General features: G+C 37.3%; 1 protein-coding gene across 1 annotated transcript in view; it reads left to right on the forward strand.

Annotated features, from left to right (window-relative positions):
* Window positions 1-15,496, forward strand: part of ADGB (androglobin) — a 144,514-nt gene that overhangs the window by 77,996 nt on the left and 51,022 nt on the right. The window contains exons 18-23 of the mRNA XM_090279946.1: window positions 1,323-1,464; window positions 2,702-2,816; window positions 5,649-5,816; window positions 10,659-10,794; window positions 11,412-11,534; window positions 13,075-13,168. Of these exons, the coding sequence (XP_090136072.1) occupies window positions 1,323-1,464; window positions 2,702-2,816; window positions 5,649-5,816; window positions 10,659-10,794; window positions 11,412-11,534; window positions 13,075-13,168 (778 nt within the window). The remainder of the gene's footprint in view (window positions 1-1,322; window positions 1,465-2,701; window positions 2,817-5,648; window positions 5,817-10,658; window positions 10,795-11,411; window positions 11,535-13,074; window positions 13,169-15,496) is intronic.

Below are 15,496 nucleotides of genomic sequence, written 5' to 3' on the forward strand. Positions count from 1 at the left end.
AGTTCTCAATATTGAATGTCTTGCCAACTATGAGGGTAGATACTATGATTTTCAACCAAAATACAGCTAATGTTTTAAATGGTGTCTAGTATGTAGCAGGTGGACAATAAATAGTTGTTTAATAAACTTCAAACTTTAGTGGTGTAGGCTTAGTATTTCTACCTAACTGATGGCTCCTAAGCCACACTATGTCCTGCAACGTTTTAATTTTATGTGCATAGAGTTATTTCAGATCACGTTAGGACTTTATATGCTCAGTTTGAGTGTTATCTGGAAATAGAGAAAAAACATAAGTCCCAGAAATTTAATGTACAGCATGGTGACTATGGTTAAAAATACTCTATGGTATATTTGAAAGTTGCTAACAGAAATCTTAAAAGTCCTCATCACAGGAAAAAAAATTATGTGTGGTGATGAATGTTAATTAAATTACTGTGATAATAGTTTTGCAATGTATCATATATCAAATCATGTTGTTCACCTTAAACTAATACAATATTATATGTCAATTTTATCTCAATAATTTTTTAATTTAACAAGTATTTTACCTCAGCTCTGGATGAAGCATAGTCAATTATCTCTTTTTTTAGATTTTATTTATTTATTTTTAGAGAGGGAAAGGGACAGAGAAAGAGAGGGAGAGAAACACCAATGTGTGGTTGCCTCTCATACACCCTCAATTGGGAACCTGGCCCACAACCCAGGCATGTGCCCTGACTGGGAATCTAACCAGTGACCCTTTGGTTCCCAGGTTGGCACTGAATCCACTGAGCCACACCAGCCAGGGATCAATAATCTTTATTTATTTTAAGAGAAAACACTCAATATTACAATTATCATGATGTTAATTATTTGTTCTTTCTACACACAGTCAAAGCCAAGAATCAACAGTAAAACTTACATAAGTGATGGGCTGTATCGACCTTGCTTTCCACGATCTTAGGAAAGTCTCTTGTTTTCCCAGATGTGGTTCCTTTTTTTAAAAAACTGCATCTAGAGATATTTTGTAATTATAGTGATAGATAATAAAAGTGATGCTGAACTTCAGTGAAATGTCCTTGTCTATCCTCCTTTTCCAAACTTTCCCATTCCTGGTTTCTTCGCCTAAGGAGTTGATTATGGGGAGGAGATAGGACAGGGAGGAAGATCTGGGTGACACCTGAATATTATTTTCAATAATTATTTACCCAGAGTAATTTCTAATTTTTTATGAATATCTTATAACAGCTCTATTTTCTGATATTATTATTATTATTAATGTTGGGAAGTAAAGGCAAACTATGTTCTAACAATAAAAGTTTAATATTTTTCACTTTTCCTAGCTTTAACAAAACACAGCCCCCCCATAGAGCCTGGACTACTTATAGCTGAAACATTTTCTTGGAAGTCTCTGAAGCCACGTGATCTTGTTCTGAAGATTCATACTTACGCTACCAAGGCAACTATGGTTCATCTGCCTATTGGGTATGGAGTGTCTTCATCTTTCTCATCCTAAGAATTTTTTAAAGCCTTTTACGATGATAATTATTAAATAATTAAACAATATAAAAACTTAGAAATTATTCCCTAAAATGATTTGATAAAGAATGGGTCGATCATTGTGGGGATTGACTTTGGGAGAAGGGGTGGGAGGGGTTGGGGGAAGCAATGGGGGAAAATGTGGGACAACTGTAACAGAAAAACAATGTAAAAAAAAATTGATTGGATGAAAAACTAAAGAAAAATAAATACTCAAAATAGAAATAAAAATAAAATAAATTCAATAAAAAGGAAGTCTCCCTTGCTCCAAAATAGTTACATTTTTCCAGCTGTGGAAGGCTATGTTTTTCACATTTCAAGTAAGCTTCTTAGATGAACTAAACCTACATTTATTTCAACTGACTGCTCACGGAACCAGGAATTTCCCACTGTAGAGTTGACTCGAACTGTCTTCCTGAAATAGTACTGTGCTTTTCAGAGGTCAGAGCCTGGAATGCCTTAGAAACAAAAAAAGGAAATAAAAAAAGAAGAAAAGCATAAGTAACAAAATTAAATGCTAAAATAATCTATGGCAAGCATGTAATATTTCTAAAAAGAATAAATTTTGAAACTCCAACATTCCTCACATCTGCCCTAAAAACTGTGGCATGGAGAAATTCTCTCTGAAATCATTACTCTTTCTGAGAGACAACTGAGGGCAGGGAAGTAATGAAGAACCTTCTGATATTCATGTTTTCCTCCACTGGAAAACATGTATATTTTAACATGCTCCAACTGCTCAGAAACTGAGAGAAGATGAATGTCCCTGCTCTCAATGACACTACAATCTGGTAGGAGAGACATAAATGGCATACGTGAAGTTATGTATTTGTGAGAAAATGACTATGAATCTGTAAAGCCTTATACCACCATGAATTATTGTTGTTAGAGAAAAATCACGCGAAGTCTTTCACAATGGGACTGTGGTGTACAGGAGAAATCTCCAAGGTGTGCAAACTTGTCATTTAGTCTAACTATTTTTGTCTGACAGTTAGTGAAATGTGGATTCCATATCTGATGGTTCTTTACAGTGAAAATTCAAAGGTCTTTATTCCATCCATGTTTAAGAGTTCAACACATACTAATGCTTGACTTGGAGAACAAATTGTCATTAAGAAATACACAGAGGCAAGAACTCCAACACAGAAAACCCTTGTTTTTATCCATTATCCATTCTCTTTAGGAGACATTTGCTGCTTCTCACTGCGTACTCCCCAGTAGGGCATTCCTTACACATCTGCAGCATGGTGAATTTTGTCGTTGGAGATGAAGACACGGTGCTGCCCAACTTGGAGCCGGTAAATATTTTAGCAACTGTGACTTTTTGTGTACATGCCTTATTTTCAAAGAATTTGAACTAAATCATATTCTTATTTTGTATTCAACTTATCCACTTTTTTTCTTTTTTTTTTTTTTTTAACTTTTATAACTCTTCAAGTTTATTCTGGAAGAAATTCCCAAATATGACATGTACAATAAACACTCTAAACCCTGTAGAATACAAATAAAATAATTTCAGTTTTTCTCCAACAACTACCTTCCCTTCTGTTCTGTTGACTCCTCTTTCACACATGTTAACATGTTACATAGATTCCATAGTATTAGTAGTCTTTCAAGGGTTATAAAGAATCAATACTATCCATTTTTACACACTTTAAAATTTTATATTATACCTCTTCCTTGGCCTAAAGAATTTGAAGTATGTGTCTCTAGGATTCAGGAGAAAAGCTATGGAAGATTCTGTCATTTCTTCATCTCTTCTGTCTCTTCTTGGCCTCGCCTTAGTTTCTGAAGGAAGAGAGGAAATAAGTACATGGGGCCACCACATCCCCTGTGGGCCTGCCTTGGTTTTAGGTGTCCTCTAAGCAATACCCCCTCTAGATATGTAGGTGTGTGCATTTGGGGAAACATTTGCACAGGGCCTCCCCACTGCCTAAGCGAGCTTTAACTCTCCCTGCTGTTGACCCCTCTCCACATGGCACGTTTTCATATTAACGAGATGGGATTTTCTCAGCCAGACAGTAAACTTCTTGATCAGGGAAGCAACAAGATGACTTATGACCAACTCACTATGTTGTATTGTCGTGGCCCAGATGGACACAGGCTCTGCGTTTCTGCCTTTCTGGGCAGCGGTTGTGCAGGTGTCCCCGCAGTCGCCCCCAGTCTCTGCTGCCCCGTCTCTCATCAGGCCTCTCCCTCCAGCTCAGTGGTCACAGAGAATCGTCGGCAAGCCCACCTCATAAACAGATGTCCCTCATTCCCTTAATTACACTTACCCTGCTAAAAATTTTAATTCTTGTTTTGTCTTTTCCCTAAAAAAACTGCTTTAGATAGCATGGATTATCTGCTTTCTTTTTTTCATTAGGTGGTCTAAAACTGCCTATGTGCTTAGTTATTTTAGTCTGTGAACTCCTATTTCCGGGGTTGTCAACTCTTCCATCTTGTAACTATTATTGGGGCTCAGAGCCAGGCCAGGGTATTCTTTGGTTCTAATGAAGAAGCAAAGGGGGAAGGCTGGTCCAAAAGCAGAGAGGCTCAAGCTCCTCAGAGCCATACTTGGTCTCTCCCAGTGCTACTGGTTTACCAGACAACGTCTCATCGAGACACACGCCAGGCTTTAGGGAGTGTGGCGAGAGGTGATGGAGGCGTCACTGCAGTCAGTGGAAGGTCAGTTGCATTGGTTTCCATCAACCCCTCACCCCAGCAGGGAGTCTGTCCTGTCCAGGCGCTCCTGCTGGGCCACTCCTCAAAATCTCTGCAGGAAACCATGACACCCACTGGGGAAAGGGCGAAAGTAGATGTTGCGAATTTCTCCTCCAACTTGACTCTTCAGGCTGTCTCCAAGCACCTCTGCTCTGGGCAAAGTCTTCACTCCCTACCGCACACCGTTCAAGATAATAAGCAAACTCCTTGGGGTTTAATCCTTTTTTGTTCCAAACTACAGACTTATTGCAATCTGACATTCTCCCCGCCCCATTTTTATTGAGGTATAATTGACAAATGAAATTGTAAGATATTTAAAGTGTACATCCTGGTGATTTGATATACATTTACACTGTAAGGGATAGCGCCCCCACCTGATTAATGAACATATCCCTCAACTCACAAACTTGCCTTTTAATTTTTTGGAGCGAGAACATTTAAGTTCAACCCTCTTAGAAAACTTCAATTATCCAATATGGTGTTATCAACTGTAGTCACTGTGTTTTAAATTAGGTCCTCAGACCTTATTCATCTTACAGCTGAAAGTTTATACCCTTTACCAACCTCTCTTTATTCCTCCTTCCCAGTCTCTTGAAGCCACTTTTCTTCCGTTTCTGTGAGTTTGACTTTTTTTAGATTCTATATATAAGTGATACCATTAATCAGTACTTGTCTTTCTCTGACTTATTTCACTTAGTGCAATAGCCTCAAAATCCATTCATGCTGCCACATTGCAGAGTATTCTTTTCGTGTGCGTGTGTGCGTGTGGGATCTCGTTTTTATCCATTCATACACTAATGATTCCATATCTTGGTTATTGTGAATAATGTTGCAGTGGACATGGGTGTACAGATACCTCTTCGATATCCTGTTTTTATTTCCTTCGGATGTATACCCAGAAGTGGCACTGCTATATCATAATAGTAGTTCTATGTTTAACTTTTTGAGGAACCTCCATATCCCTGTCTTTTTCTTGCTTTTATTGTTTCCTCCTGGTTGACAGCAGGATGGAGCCAGCAGCCCGTGCTCTTTCACCCTTTTGTCATTTTCATCTTCATTGCTCTCTTTCTGAACTCTTCTCTGCCCCTCTGCCCTCAACCCCCACGCAGTTTTGTCAGAATAATCCTTAGACATTCTTCAGTCTAAGTCTCGATATTAATACTTTGGAGAAATTTCCCTTGGATCCCAATATCAGGTAGGTGGTCTTTCTATGTGTTCCCACTTCAGCAAGAATCATGTTCTTTGTTTTGCATCTCTGAGATCATAGCACTTAGCAAACTGCCTCAAAGAAATAAGTTCCCTATGCATAATGACTGAGTCATCCATGTCATAGAAGTTTAATATATTAACAAAAATTAAATCTTTGTAAATCTAATTACACTTAATTACATTACAGTGAGGCTGGCTGTGATGCTTTGTTTTCACAGGAGAGCTATCGATTTACAGAGCAGTCTCTAACAATTTTGAAGGCTGTTGGAAACGTGATTGCTAATTTCAAAGATAAGGGTAAACTTTCTGCAGCTCTGAAGGACCTGCAGACCTCCCTCTACCCTGGGCCCTTGTCCAGCAAAGAGCTGACTGCGCAGCACTTCAGGGTAAGCACACTCACTCTGTGATGTTCGAGTGAGGAGACTTTCTTAGATAAAGTGACCCCCCCAAATCATAACCTGAGAAATAGTTTGGATGGAGATGATTTGGGGGGGTTACTTTGGGTAACAGAAATGACGGAGTAGTCAGAATAAGATGAGGAAGAGAAAAATCTGTGTTAAAGGATGTAATGTGTGCTGTTGTGGGGGTTCTGATCAATGGTAGGGCATCCTTCAGAAAGGTCCCACTTAAGGATGAGGGAGTGTGACGCATCCACCAACCCTTTCCCATCGCGGCTGGTTGGTATTCTCTGGGGTCATCACTTCCCCACCGTTAAACCTTCTGCTGGGGCCAAGAGGAATTCTGGCTTCACAGAAAGTTTTGAGGGAGTGAAACTGACTTCATGGTACCCTCAAGGTCTCAGTTTTCCAAACCAAACGCTGTTGGGATTCGGGGCCTGATGACTTCTTGTTGTGGGGCTGACCTGTGCCCTATAGAATATACAGCAGCATGGCTGGCCCATACCCCCAAGATGCCAGCTGCATCTGTTTGGACAACTAAAAAATGACCTCAGACATAGTGAAATGTCCCTTTGGGAGGAGACCTACTAGCTGTAACAAATAAAAATACTTGGTGCCTGGTTAAAATTTCTTATTTACTAAAGACTTGATTTTCTTAGAGCAGTTTTAGGTTCACAGAAAAAATTGAGAGGAAGATACAGAGATTTTCCACATATATTTCCTTCCCCCACACAGGTACCACCTCTCCCATTACCAACATTCCCTAACACAGTGGGACATTGGTTATCATTGGTCAATCTACATTCACACATTACTATCTCTCAGAGTTTATAGCTTACACTCGGGATTATTCTTGGTGTTGTACATCCTATAGATTTAGACAAAGGTGTAATGACATGTATCCATCATTATGATGGCATGCAGAATATTTTCACTGCCCTAAAAGTCCTCTGTGCTTTACCTGTTCATTCTTCCCTCACCTCCGCTCCTGGCCACCAGTGAGCTTTTTCTCTGTCTCTGTAGTTTTACCTACGTTGTCTTTAAAGATTGACTTTTTTGCTTAGTAATATACCTTTAAGATTTCCCATGTCCTTTCATGGTTTGACAGCTTTTTTTTTTTTTTTTTTTTTAGCACTGAATATTATTCCATTGTATAAATGGGCCACTGTTTATCCATTCATCTTAGTTGCTTTCTGGTTTTGGCAGTTATGAATAAAGTGGCTATAAACATCCATGTATTAGGTGTGTGTACATAAGTTTTTAACTACTATGGATGACTGCTGGATCATATAGTAAGAGCATGTTTAGTTTTGTAAGAAACCACCAAACTTTCTTTCAAGGTGGCTGCACCCTTCCTCATTCCCAGCGGCAATGAAAGAAAGCTTCTGTTGCTCTGTACCCTTAGCAGCATTAGGCACTGTTAGCATCCCAGATTGTGGCTGTTCTAATAGTTGTGTAGTGCTACCTCATTGTTGTTCCAGTTTGCATTGCTCTGATGACGTATGATGTGGTGCATCTTTTCATGTACATGTTCACCATCTGTGTGTCTTCTTGGGTGAGGTGTATGTTCGGTTCTCTGACCCATTTTCAAATCCAGTTGTTTTTTTTTCTTATTGTTGAGTTCTTTGTATATGGATAAGAGTTCTTTATCATATATAACTTCTGAAAATATTTTCTCTCATCCTCTGGTTGTCTTCTTATTCTCTTGACATTTTCTTTTACAAAGCAGGAGTTTCTAATTTTATGAAGTCTAGCTAATCTTTTTTTCTTTTTTTTTTTTTCATGAATCATGCCCTTAGTGCTATATCTGAAAAGTCATTACCATACCCAAGCTCACTGTTTTCTCCTAGGTTATCTTTTGGAGTTTTATAGCTTTGCATTTTACATTTCAGTCTGTACTGAATTGTGAGGAGATTTTTGAGAACCATGTAAAAAGTCTGTGTCTCAAGTCATTTCACCAAGATAAAATTTAATTTTATATGAACAATGTATAGGTCATACTTACATTAAAATTATTTATACAAAAAGTTTATTTTACTTATTCCAATTTAACTAGGTATCAGGCGTTGTTGGGGAAAGAAAATTAAAAACAAAATCTCCGAACTTCAAATAATCCAGAGAGAACCATCAAGCACTGTCCTCTTTCTTAATTGCAATGTCTTATCCGTTACCTTACAGGGGATGGCTCAGAATTCCCAGCCCTCTGGACACCTAAAATCTCCATTGATGTGGTAAATCCATGAATTTCAATAGGGTTTATTCCTCCCTGTCTAGCATGCATGTGTCTTAACCAGGAACTTAGAGAACTGGCCACTTTCTGTTCACAGAAAGTCGTCAACATTCACGTGCAGACCAGAGTGGTGCACTATGGAATGTCAAGATGATCAAAGACTCTGAACACTCAACTGTAACAAAGTAAAAGGTTTAACATACTTAAGTATTGATTTCTAAAACTTTTATTTTAAATGTTGAAATGTTTAGAGCTTTATTTTAGCACATCACAGAAAACATCAAGAAGCTAGATATGGATGTGTTGATCTGTTACGAGTATACAGGGACACTTTTGAACACTTTAGGATAGAACTGACTCTGAGGAAATTTAGAGGGAACAGAAGACCCTTAGAACTTATCTTCTTTTTTAAAAAATTTGTTTATAGACATGCTTTCCTAACTCCTAAGTTCACATCATGGAAACTATGGCTCCTAAGTTTTACATCCATTTCCCATACGAGGGAGGTTAAGAATAACTTGATCCAGATTTTACAGTATTCCCTCACTTATCGCAAGTATTACGTTCTAGACCTAAACACTGCTTATGCTCTTAAACATATTCTACCCTCTTAAACCTACGTAACTTTAACAACATACGTATACAGTACCGCAAAATCCTGCGATATAGGGAAAAATCCGCGATAAATAATTAAATATACTATTTTTAAAAACCCCGCGAAACAGTGAGGCCGCGATAAGTAAATTGAGATATAAAGAGGGACTATGTATATCATTGGCCAAAGTGACAATGATTTGCTTAGCTTGGGTTAACTGCTTGCTCTCAGGCTTGTCTACTTTTGCCAGCCGATGGGGTAAGTACAAAGGCAGGTTATAAGATTAGGTACCTGTTTTTAGTTTTAATTTTTATTATCTTTTTAAATACAAGCAAACGTTTATTTAGAAAGTCACAGAGGTAGAAGTGAGCCATGGAACAAGTGAGCCAGCTGGGCTGGGTGGGACTGAGGGGGGAGGCTCAAAAAACAAGTTACAGAGGCAATGAAAGGGCCCTTAGAGCTTAGGAGAAAGAGAGGCAGAGAGAATGCGCCCGGGGAGAGGAGAGAGAGGGGTAAGGAGCAGGCGCTCCAGAGAGAGAAAAGGCGACCCGAGGTGTCTGTTTTTATACATACGGGGAGGGATGAAGAGTTGCGAGAAAATATGAACTAAGCAGGAACTGTACTCGTCATTTGCCTCTGAAAGGCACTGTATTTCCCCGATTCTAAGATGCACATTTCTTTTCACACTTGAACATCAGAATAAAATCAGAGTGTATCTTATAATTGGTCATTCCTTATCAATTTTGCTGGTCAGGTGACCTCCAGAATTCGCTAAGCATGCATGGACTTGTTCAGAAGGGTTTATATTTCTTTAAAAGAAATACATGTACTTATGTGTATTGTTTGACAAAAACCTAATCCTTTTGGGAAGAGAATTCAGTTGCATAATAGAGACTCTCAAAAAAACACGAAGGGAAAGAGATTTTCCTCACACACGCCAAAATGACTCCCCCAGGGCTCAAACAAACAAACAAAATTGTGGAGGGTGTGATTTGCAAAATGTCACACAAACAGTACCCCAGGGATGGCGAGTAATCCACCCAGCAAGTCATCCCATCTGCACAGGTAAGTAAAGAGCTGAAAGTAAGCTAGCAGAACTGTGTTTGGGCTTCATTGTTATTCTCAGTGGCCTGACTGGACAAATGGGATCCCTCAACATTTCAGGATAAAAACCATGGAAAAACATTGGAAGAAGGGATATGTATTTTTGTTGTAGTCTAAAAACCTTCCTTCTGTCCTCTTTGGTAAGATGAAGGATGAGCCAGCACCAGTACTTTCTGAATAGGGAGTCAGTGGCTTGAGAAAAACCCCAGGGTCAAAAGTAGAACATTTTTAGGCACTGGTGCATCTTCAAAGCCTTTGACAAAATAAAGAACAAATTATACTGGAGAAACAGATGTTAAGTATTTTCAAAAGATGATTTGTAGAACTAAGAGTTTGAATATGAATAAGTTCTTGGAATTCTTAATCAATTTATGTAGCTTGTTTTATTTTTTCATCTATGTTTAAGTGTGATACATGATGAAAAACTGTGTCTAAATCTAAAAGAGCTTTTTCAATATGAAGTAAATACTTATAGATAATAAGGAAGTGATTAAAAAACCCTAAGTAGTCTACTTTCTTGTAGCACATGAAATAACAGTGTGTCTTACAATGGATGGCATGTTAGGATCAATGAAATACCGTACTTAAATGGTTTAAGCTCAAGGAGCATATTTATTAATCTTATGCTGTATCTTTTCAACCAGTTTAGTGTTATATTTTGATTGAGTATACATTATAAACATTGTTATAAGGATAAAATTTAATCAAATTAATAATTGTCAAATGATTATTTGGTTTCTTACTGGATGAGAACTTTGAAGAATCTTCTTTTCGACTGTGTATATATCTGAGAAATATATCTAAAAAAATTTTTTAGAGCCTGTAATGTTTTTTAAAGCCCCTGTGACCAGGTAATGGCGTTTTCTTGGTTTAAAAAATACAGTAACATATTATTTTTTAGGTTTTTCACACTTCCTTATGGCGTTTAATGAAAAAAGCTCAAATAACAAAACCTCCTTCAAACTTTAAATTTGCATTCCGTGCTATGGTTTTGGATTTGGATACACTCGATTCCTCCCCGGAAGAGGCTCCATTAGGTACTGATTAATTTTAGATATTTATTTGACAAGGAAATCTCCAGGCTTACGTAAGAGAAATAATTTGAGAAAAGTGCACTCACAATGTGTGTGGAGCAGTTAGTAGAGAGTCTAGACCCACAGTCGCGGAGTTCGAGCTGTGCTCTGGGAAACTCACAGGGTTCCAAGATTCTTATTTGTGTCCCTTACCCCACATACATCCAGAGTTTCCCCGTTTTATTTGTTCCTGACTTTAAAAAGTATGGAACTCAGTAATATATATAGTATGATTTGAGGAATTCTGGGAAGTTCTTCTGATCCAAGTAATAGTCCTTTCCTCCTCCCAATACTTCGTTTCTACCATTTGAACATTTTCTTTTAATTTTGAGGGAAACCTCTTGCTACTTTCACAGAAGAATCAACAGTAGTTCACTACAATATCAGTATTTAGTGTGTCATCTTCTCCAGAATGTTTACTTTCTAAAGCAGGACTGCATACGGAGGACAATGTTAAATGTAACAACAAATCTGTGGTTGTGGCCTTTCTGTATCAGAGGGCTTTAGTAGTTAAGGGCATTGAAAATTGGGGAAGGGGTTAAATATAACTTTCAGTACAAAGTTTGTTTTTCTCTTTCCAGCAGAATGGGCAGATGTTAAATATTCTATGCCAGTAAGTGATAAAGAAGTAGCAGCGGCAATTAAAATTCAAGCCATGTGGAGAGGAACTTATGTCAGATTGCTTATGAAAGCTAGAACACCAGGTACAATTTTTCAGTCATTCATAAAACTGACTTGTCTGTATATAAATGAATATTTGTGTATTAATGAGGAATATTTTAGAGTCATCTTTATGGATAGGCTAGTTACTTTAAGTTCTATAAATACTGAAATTCCTTGAGGTCAGTGTGCATTGTCAGTACACTCACTCTCTTGTTCCCAGAATTTCACACAGTGCCCAGCACTGTAAACACACAACAAATACTTGCTGAAAGAATGAATGAATGACTTGAATGAATGAATGAATTGAATGAAGAGACTTCCATGTATGTCCACAGTGACGTACATTTAGGAGGCATAAAGTTCACTTTAAGTCTACTAGTATATTTATTAAATCCCATATATTTATTCATATAAAATAAGCTATTTAGTGAAAAGGTTTAAGAGCTTACAGTAAAACACTGCAGAGGCAAAAATTTACTTATTTTCATTCTTCAGTTTTTGTTTACATGTTCATAGGAGAGGCCTCATCTCCAGTAGAAATCTTTGAGTATATTGAAATATTTTCTTGTAAGAAATGTCTGTGTTTGAAAGATTAATGAGAATCATCAATATGTTTACCTAAGTAGTGAAAACTACACATACACAAATGTAAAACAACCTAACTACATTGACTAGTTTTGTTATAAAAATATTATTGTTGCCTGATTTTTATATTTTTATTAGAAAAATATTTATAAATTTATTAAAATCACTATATGGTAAAATACACTCTTTGTTGTCCATATATATATGCTACAAGAATTATATCCATGCAATGATTTTGTTCTCTTTGAGACAAAAATTTGAGCAACTTAAAATATTTTGATAGTATTTGCATGTCTTTCACTCAGCACATATTTATTGAATAAATTCTTGTGTGGACAGCGCTGTCCTAGATTCTGGTCTTATAGAAATCAGTAAAACTGACAAGGTTTCTGATCTGGTGAATCTTGTGTTCTAGCTGTGGTAAGCATAAAATAGGTAGGTAAATACATTAAGGTATTAATTGCAGGTACTACTAAGTACTATGAAGAAATTAATATAGGATAACCAGGAAAAAATGTCAGTTTCTGACATCAAATTTGAAGTATTTACTATGGATTTGCATTTTTTTGACAAACCATTTACTCCTAAACCATTTGTAGATTAGGCTTTAGATTAAACTTCATTGGAATCCTCTTAGCTACTGTTTTCCAGAAAAATTGGATGAATTATTTTTTCTGACATAAGAACTTTCATAAGAAATTTTTGTGTGATAAGATCTGATGTAAACTCACTAATGAGTATTTCGATTAGATCAAAGAGCATTTTATACTTTTTAACCTAAAAATAAAGGGTAAAGCATAAAATGATGAGCAAAGTTCTCAACTAGAGGGATATAACTTTATATTTTAAATATGATTTTGCTGCTAATAAAGCCTATAACTTTAGCACCACCTGACTCATGAGTTTCAGCTGCATCTGTAAAAGGAGAGCTTTGAAAAAAATAATTTTTCAGGCATCTTACAGCTTTTACATTGTTATTTTTATTGTTATTTTTAGACACAAAGGAAAATATCAGTGTTGCAGATACTCTTCAAAAAGTTTGGATTATATTGGAAACTAATATAGAACAGTATGCAATTTCTCTTTTAAGGTAAAGCAATATAATGATATTTCTTTTTTCTTACTTTAAAAAAATTAATTATAGTTGACATGCAATATTATATTAGTTTCAGGTGTACAACATGGTGACTAGACATCTGTATAACTTATGAAGTGATCCCCTGGATAAGTCCAGTACCCATTCAACATCATACATAGTTATTACAATATCACTGACTATATTCCCTATGCTGTGTTTTACATCCCCATGAGTATCTTGTAACTACTAATTTGTGCTTCTTCATACCTTCCCCTTTTTCACTCATCCCTCCAACTCCTCTGTATCTATGAGTTTGTTTTCTGTTTTGATGGTTTGCTTGTTTTCCTTGTTTTCAGATCCACAGATAGGTGAAATCATAGGGTGTTTGTCTTTCTCTGCCTGACTTATTATTGCAGTATCTTGATGTCCTTCAAGTTTCAGTTCAAATGCTACCAAAGATTAGTTTTTCTTCCTCATTGCAGCTAGAAACACAGTATTTTATCTGAAACACTCTTATGGTACTTAATACTTTATGCTTGTCTTAATTGAACTTATCTAAAATTCTACGCAGAAACCTGTGAGAGTTTCTAAAGTCTTATCATGCTGAGGAGACAAAAGTTAGAGTTGAGGACCTGCCAGAGAAGGAACTCTAGTAAACAAGGTTGTCAGTTGAAATCTCTGGAGGCCAACACTCTAGAAACAGGGACAAATCAGAAGTATATCAAGCCTTAGGAAAACTACATTCTAGTCACAATTCATTAAACACATACACACACATACATATATATAATCTATCCAGAAAGTATCCATCCATCTAGTATGCAAAATAGAGACCTTTATTGAAGAAGATAGAAATTGCAAGAAACATTGTACATAGGACAATGGTGCCTCAGTTCTCTTCCAAGTAGGCACCTTGGGACCTCGCACAGTTCTGCCAATCGACATTAGCTGTTCCATCGTATTTTCCTGAATGTCATCGATGGTCTGAAATCTCTTCTCTTTCAGAGGTGATTTTAGTTTTGGGAAAAGCCAGAAGTCACAGGGTGCCAAATCTGGGCTGTAGGGAGGCTGTGTCAGCTGCATGGTTTGATGTTTTGCCAAAAAAAACTCTGCAGGAGATGTGATGAATGAGCGGGCATATTATGATGAAGCTGCTAATCACTCACTGCATTGTCCTCAAAGGCCTTTGGAATCATTCAAATAGTTTCTGCAAAGAAATGTTCAAGCTGAACACAAAACTTGATGCAGATTCATTGCTCTATTCATTCAGTCATTTTGAATGTGATGGCCACACAGTGCACATGCTCACTCAGTGGCCTCTGCTGCCCCCACTGACTAGTACAGGGCAGTCATTGTTATTCATGCATGCACATTCCGGTCTACTCTCCTTGGCTGCCAGGTTACATCAATGTTGTGCAACCGTTCTCATCATATTAACAATGGCTGGACTTTTTCCGGACAGACCTTGTATAAAGTAATGAGCATAATAGAATCAAAAGCACAGAATCATGGAATAGATGGACAACTATAAGAGGGGAGAGGGTGGTGAGGATGACTGAAAGAAGGTGAAGGGATTAGTCAAAGAACATACATGAAGGACCCATGGACGTGGACAACGGTGTGGGGACTGACTATGGAAGTGGAGCGTGGGTTGAGTGGACAGGGGCAAAGGAGGAAAAAGTGGGACAACTGTAATAGCATAAACAATACATGATTAAAATTAAAAAACACAGACTGACCAACAAAAAAAGTCTAAAACTTCAAAAGAAAAATTAAGGTAACACAGGAAATATACTTAGCACAATGCTGTATACAGAGCTAAGACTATTATAAATTTTATATATTGAACATTAACTATTTTAAGTATTTCTAATATTAATTTTACTATATGGGGGGCTTTGAGGATTAGGAGCCTAGCCTTTCATTCTTAAATTGTAAGGGACAGTACTTTCCCAGGTCTATTTTGGTCAAGGCTCAGTTTACTAATGTGACTTTGTCTTAACAAAATCTTTCAAATCTGTCAGCGATATCTTTCTGGGTCATTCAAGTTATTCCATGTGGTATATCAAGATTTTGATGGCCCTATACGAGAGAGACTCTGGGTCCCTCGAACTGGATGAAGAAACTGCTCAGACATTCATCATCTGAGGAAGGAAGGGAGGAGGTTTTCTCTGAGGAAAAGTGCCCTCGTTTCTTTATTAGCCAGGGTTTCTATCTACTTTCTACATGGGAAATGCATAAGGAAAAACATGCAGCACCTCACCAAATGGTTGGGAGTCATAACAAAGGGAAGTGCAGATCAATACAGGGTTGAGGCGCGCAGGTATTTTACACAAGTTC

The sequence above is a fragment of the Furipterus horrens genome, unplaced genomic scaffold (genome assembly GCF_987537825.1).
Source record: "Furipterus horrens unplaced genomic scaffold, mFurHor1.1.pri manual_scaffold_6, whole genome shotgun sequence".
NCBI classification, from domain to species: Eukaryota; Metazoa; Chordata; class Mammalia; order Chiroptera; family Furipteridae; genus Furipterus; species Furipterus horrens.